Source organism: Quercus suber, unplaced genomic scaffold (genome assembly GCF_002906115.3).
Source record: "Quercus suber isolate HL8 unplaced genomic scaffold, Cork oak 2.0 scaffold_1365, whole genome shotgun sequence".
NCBI lineage: Eukaryota > Viridiplantae > Streptophyta > Magnoliopsida > Fagales > Fagaceae > Quercus > Quercus suber.
In genome coordinates this window covers 452-7000 of record NW_027070747.1, presented here as the reverse complement: position 1 = coordinate 7000, position 6549 = coordinate 452, and the positions used below count along the sequence as shown (strand labels likewise).

General features: G+C 35.3%; 1 protein-coding gene across 1 annotated transcript; it reads right to left on the bottom strand.

Annotated features, from left to right (window-relative positions):
* Window positions 1-995: 995 nt before the first annotated feature.
* On the bottom strand, window positions 996-6182 carry LOC136065946 (protein BONZAI 2-like). The gene is made up of 14 exons (XM_065769778.1): window positions 6043-6182; window positions 5897-5945; window positions 5384-5440; window positions 4883-5071; window positions 4651-4785; window positions 4239-4300; window positions 4053-4155; window positions 3850-3964; window positions 3041-3117; window positions 2822-2959; window positions 2563-2727; window positions 2203-2316; window positions 1992-2088; window positions 996-1856 (listed from the first exon to the last, which is right to left on the bottom strand). The coding sequence occupies exons 1-14, from the start codon at window positions 6180-6182 to the stop codon at window positions 1759-1761; spliced, it is 1539 nt and encodes a 512-aa protein (XP_065625850.1). The 3' UTR covers window positions 996-1758.
* Between the last annotated feature and the right edge of the window lie 367 nt (window positions 6183-6549).

Sequence of the window (6549 nt, the reverse complement as noted above, 5' to 3'; positions counted from 1 at the left end):
GCATTTCACACCTATCCAACAAAATGATAATTTGCACAAGTTTTATTATTATTATTTTTCCTTAAAAAGTTTAGAAAAAATAACAAAATATCACAACATTTTCATAACTCTTATTATTATTATTTTTTGACATAACTCTTATTTTGAGTTGTAGAGGAAGTTGACACTTCAATTTCTTGAATATATATGAAAAAAAAGAGTTGCTTGGTTTTTTTTTTTTTTTTTTTTTTTTTTTTGGGTTTGGAGAGGGGGGGGGGGGTGGGTGGGGAGGACAAAACGACTGTAAAAGGATAAATGACATGAGTCTAAATGTATGCTGTGAATTTTTTTTATTCTAACGGTTTGTTTTAACTTATATTGTGAAAAATGTGAGATTTTGTTGTGCAAGGGGAACAAATCTTTTTCAATAGAAAGCTAATCAAAGTTGCATCTCAGAGGTTTGCAAATCCAAATCAGTAAGTTCCTCTCTCGAGGTTTGCACCAGATTTCATGCTAATTCAATCTTGTAGGCACAAGGCAACACGAAATTACGGAGTGACTTTAGCTCTGGTGAGACAAGTTTAGCATTGATTTTGGGGGTTAATAGCTGCAAAGACCTGTTCACTTCTCAAATTCAAATTCATCTGTCTTTTAGCGATCAGACTTTCAAATTTCACCGGCAAAATTCGCCAAATTTTGACCCATACAGATCGCATGAGCATAAATTGACAATTTTGTTCAAAGTCCTTCCACTCGGACCATCTTGGTTTGTACTTGATCCCTTTGTACATGTGCATGGATTTCATTAGTGCATCTTGATTTGTTTTCATACTCAGCTTCCAATTGGTCAAAATACCTTGCAAGTGCGTATTTTACATTCCACAATTAAATTTAGCTACAAAGCTTATTAGCCAATGCAGTACAACCATGACTTAATGAATACTAATCAATGCACATCCTTGTGTATATGTTTGAGTTGTTGAGTCATTGGCTAATTGAAAGAGAAAAGAAACACATAAGCAAGATTTTAACTCTTATTTATTAGGTTACAGTGAACCAAATGTAGGGCTAATATAATAACTAGCTCCAAGCATACCCTAACCTAACCATAGACTAATCTAGTAATCTACAGTTCATATTGCCTGTTTTACAGGTACATCAACTTATAATAAGTTTGGGCCTCTTAGGTCACAATATCTCTTAACAGAATAGTTACACGAAAACTTCCAAGGTCAAGGGCCCCCATGGAACAGAGATTCACACCCTTGCGGACAAGCTGGCTCCTGCAGAACCTTAGGCCTAAATAATGTAGAAATTCAACCAGGTATCACATTTCAACCCAAAAGACAAAAAATGTAATGCAAGTTGGAAACTTGAGAGAAGATTGAAGAGAGTCCATTCTAAAAACATTCTTCACATTATTATCCAGTTCAAATGATATAAATGTTGTTTAACCCCACATCTTTTTCATTTAGGGCCTTGGTGTTGGTTCCAACACACTAAAAGGAATTGCTTTGAGCACGCACTTAGTCCAGTAGTCCATGTAAACCTTTACTGGAGCCCAAGTTGACCAAGGAAAGTGGAGCCGTGAACCCTCAGTAGCTAATTGACAAAGGGCTTGTATGGAATCTTTAGCCAGGCACGATGACGCGCTATAATATTACCTTTCTTAGCAATATGAATGATGCCACTCACGACAAACCTCAAAAAAATATGGTGGCCTGAACGAAGGTGAACCACTTATGGAAAATCAAATTTCATTATGTACAATTCTTTACATTATGAAGAAAGTGGTTGGATATCTCTGGTCCGCATGTAGGTTAAAAATTGCGTTGGTAATTCGGAAAGAAGTGCTTGAACAACAGAAATCTCTCCACCTGCAGGTGCAAGGCAAAGTTTCATTTTGAGGATAAGAACATTAAAACCGCAAGTCACTACTTAGAAACTATTCATAAAATTTTCAATTAGTTAAGTCAGCATGGGAACCAAATATAATAAGCAGATTGACTTACTCTGTACATCTCGGAATGGAACAAACTGGACTATATCACGCGAAGCAACACGTCCAGTTGAATTTTCAAGTCTCTCTCCCTTGTCTGCATCTAAAATCTGTACAAAAATGTAAGATGAGATAATTAATTATGCTGAATAATTGAACCTCTAGTCCTGTACCAAATATTCCAAGACAATCAACCAACAAAAAGAAATGAGTTGAATAAATACCTCCATTTCTTTGAAGTCGGCTCCTCCAACTCCAACAATTAGGATCGACAATGGCAGGTCAGATGCTTTCACAAGGGCATCTTTGGTTTCTTGGAGATCTGTCACTACTCCATCCTAAGAACAGCAGTGGGAACTCAACAAAAGGGGGATATTTAATATTGAAAGCACATATGAGTATTGATCATGTAAAACAAATTTTTTAATTCTGCAACATGGAAAAGGAAGTGCAGAACAAGCCACTGAAGAAAAGGTTCCAAGTTCAAGTATTATTCGTGTTAACTAAAATCACACACACACATATAGAACTTCATAAGCGAACACGAAAAAATTCATCCAAAGATCCCAATGATTTACTCTTACCGTGATTATTAACAACACAAAGTATTTTCGTCCACCGTTTGCAAGAGACTGGCTAGCAATAAGTGCAGCATTGCTAATAACAGGTCCAAAAAGAGTAGGCCCTGCAAGAGAAACGTTAAGGAGGGCACTTGTATATGCCATCATAATTCCTTGGATTCCTTCAACCTGAGAGAAATAGGCTCACATATGCTTAATATAAAGGCTTCTAAACAAAAATATCACATAATGAAAGCAAGAATAGATTTTGCAACCGTTCTACCTCACAGTAATGACTGCTTCCATTCAAGTTGAAACAATGAGAGACTGGACCGTCGATTGGCCGTGCTCCAAATCCCCATGCAGGAAACCGCTTGTCTGAGTCATAAAACTGCAACACCTCTCCAACCTCAATGATTGCCTGAAAAGCAAAGGGCACCATCAGATGGGTATATCCAAAAAGAAGTTCAAGAAATTGCTGTAGAAAGGACCAATTTCTCACTCTTTGGTATGCATTTGGCCGTCCTGAAGGATCAATATAATGCAAGGAATCGGGAAGGCGTGGATTTCCATTTGAAGCTAATAGGAAAGAATGACACTTTAGTATATAATAAGATATTGCAGTAACTATAACCAATACATGTAATGATTTAAAAGTAAACATTCTCTTCTTTTTTCTTTTCTTTTATTTTATTTTTCCTAAAAGGAAAAAAGAAGAAAAAAAAGAGATCAAAATTAATTTTCCAAGAAAGTAGATATGAATTCAGAAGAAACTAGAAGCAACAATGAGCATGGCAAAAGTTCATAAAACTAAACTGCTCTCTTGACAATCACAATTCTATCATATTTCAAAACCATGAATGTGACCCAGAGATATCTTTGACTTATGAAGAAACTCAAATTCTATCTACTACAATATACCTTACATATAAATAAGCAATCCGATAGGGTTATTAACAGAGTAACTAGAAGAAAGGTCAGGAGAATGGGATGGATAAAGTGAACCAATACTTAGGAAGAGGTACTTGAATAACAATGCCAAGTGTTCATAAATGCTAAAAGCACAATTATATCCGAAGGTAGGATATAGTGTTGCAAAATAAGGAAACAAAATGCCAATAGAGTGCAGTTGAAACAAGGATGTTAAAATGAATAAAAAACAAGACAATAACAGGTATCAGTAAATGGTATAAATGAATGTGTTATGCTAAAAAAAATTGCATTTACTCTTAATTTTTATAGAGAATAACATTCGGACTGCAAATAGAAATTTTCAGGTACAGTAAACAAGTTGATTGCATAAATATATACCAGTGAAATCAATTGCCACCATGAAATTCAGTTCACAGCCCCCAGCCAAGTAATCTAAGAAAGTGTGTTCAACACTCTGGGAAAACTTCTCAACAAATAGCTGACTCTTCAGTATCTGCATGATATTTAGAGACCTTCAAACTAAAGGCAAAGAATTTTATACAATTCAAAATGCGAAGTATACTTGAGACGCATAAAAGGACCTTGTTGTGGTAATCATGCCCAACTAAAGTCGGTAAAAATAAATTTTCGCCTTGCCCACTAGAATGAAGCTTTTCCAAATCTGCCAATGATTTGTGAATTTTTCTGATAATACAACAAGAAGCTTTGTCATTATGCTGGTCTATAGAGATGAGGAGATAATGAAGACGGGCAAGATTACAATTTACCCAATCAAATCATGTTTTCCATTGCTATTGAAGTTAAAGCACTCTATTACCAGTGGACTGTCCTGCAGATTAATTTTGAAAAATAAAAATGAGAAAACTAGCAACGAACAGACAAGGACATGAAGCATCTTACAGGAAAAATTCCAAAATCCATATCTAACAACATCTACATAGGTTTGGCAGATGGTTGCCAATTTGGAGCACTGAGACAACGAATATTGTCCAATTAGGTCACTATGGCCATCAAGCTCTAATAAGCAACCAAAACTTGGAGCATCCATCTATTAATAAACACAGTATGCATAGGTTTTTTTTTTTTTTTTGGGGGGGGGGGAAGTATGCTGACAGCAAAGGACACCAGATTTTTAGTAGTGGATGCAGACTATAGTACTGAAGGTAAACTTTCTTATACCTTGCTTCCAACTTGTTGAATATTCAAAAATACTCGCTTCCACGTCGGCTTGAGGTCATTCTTGATTACTTCTGTTTTGCAAACTGGGATTGGGGTCCCATTCTCCACTTCTTTCGATATTATTAAAAAGGGGTCCTGCAAGATAAATCAGCACATGGACAGATGGGGTAACTAGGGTACCTCTTTAAATCTAAGAATATAGAAAGAGAATTAAGAACTTAGCAGCCCATACACTTTTTGAGAAGAGATCTTTATATTCCAAATCAGAACACCTTAATATCATCTCTGTTGTGGTTTTGGAGCTAACAGATTCCTCAGCATGCACAGTAAGCTTTCCGAGGTTTCTTGGACGGGTTGATCTGGTAGATTCTTCTCTATGTACAAGATCTAAGGTCAGCGACCTGTTTGATTTAGTGACTATCTGCACAGAGCGACACAAGAATGTTGAGGGTTTAATATATTGGAATGCTGACTTTCAGTAAATGTAATGAACTTCATGGTTCGGGTGAAGGCCAGTTGGAAATATCAAAGGTAAAAAAAATGTACAAGCAGAAGGGAATGTGAAAGGGCAAAAAAATAAAAGAGAGACCAAGAAAGACACACAAAATATGTGTTTTCATCAAATCAGGTATCTAGTTTTCAACATGTGATGAGGGCTGCTCTCTCTAAAGAATATTATCATGGGGGTTCTTATTGTTCAATAACTACAAGAGTGACAGTAAGTATGATATACCTCAGACAATGCACAAGTTGCCTCACCAAGAAATTGCTGCTCATCCAGCTTAAGCATCTGCACAAGTTAAATTGTCCCTTATGAACTGATTTTTTAGGCGTCCATGCACTTGAATGAGAGTAATAAATGTGCCTTGTGAGCATTCTGCTCAAAACATTGAGATCCTATTTATGACATCAATATAACAAAAACATAAAATATAAATCTAGCAAATAAATAAGCAAACAAATTCTTAAATATAACCTTCGGGCTACGTAAAGCTGAAAGTAGACACAGAGAGAAAAAAAGGAAAATAACTCATTCACTTTAGATTAGTGCTCAAGCTGATCAGGTTCAGTTCACTATTTTGTTACACACAATTTATCAAAAACAAAAATAACTATCTACTCAACTTGTTGTTAGGTTAAAAAGATGATAAATTCAATGATGAAACCACAATCAGAACCATTCTTGCACCAAAAATAAAGATTAAGAAAAGAAGAAGAAGACCAGAGATATCATCAGGATATATACCTTTACTTCTACATTGTGAAACTGAGTGTCAACATCATACACGTGAAACCTGTCACAAACAGCAATTTCAAAGAATATTTTATGGTGAAAAGAGTAACATGCACATCTCATAGATAAATATATGGAGATGTTAGCATTAAACTTACACTAAAGTCTGCACAATCTCAAAATGATAAGTGATTGTATGTTTTGCGATCCATGTGGGATTTAATGAATTTAAAATTACTTCAGTGCGGCCAAGTTCTTCAAGTACTCCATCTCTTCCTTTTGTATAAACAACCAACATGGGTCACTCTGTAGAACACAAACTTTATAAATAACAGGATAAATCTTCAGCAACAACAGTAAGATTTCCACAATGGAAAAATGGAGCATGATAGCACAGTAAAGAGAAGGCTTATTAATCATCAGAAGCATGACATCTAGAACCACAGTTTTTGACAATGTAGTGAGAAAAAAAAATGATCATGAAAACATCGTCATTAAGAGAGAGTATACAGAACAATCTTTTAAAAATTAAAGGTACTTCTTAATCTGTCAAAACCCACACCAAATGCATTCTGATTCTCTAATATGCATATTTCTTTTGTCAAATAATATTTGATTATTTGTTTACAGTACTTTCTCGATCAAGTAGGGTAATGCCATAGTTG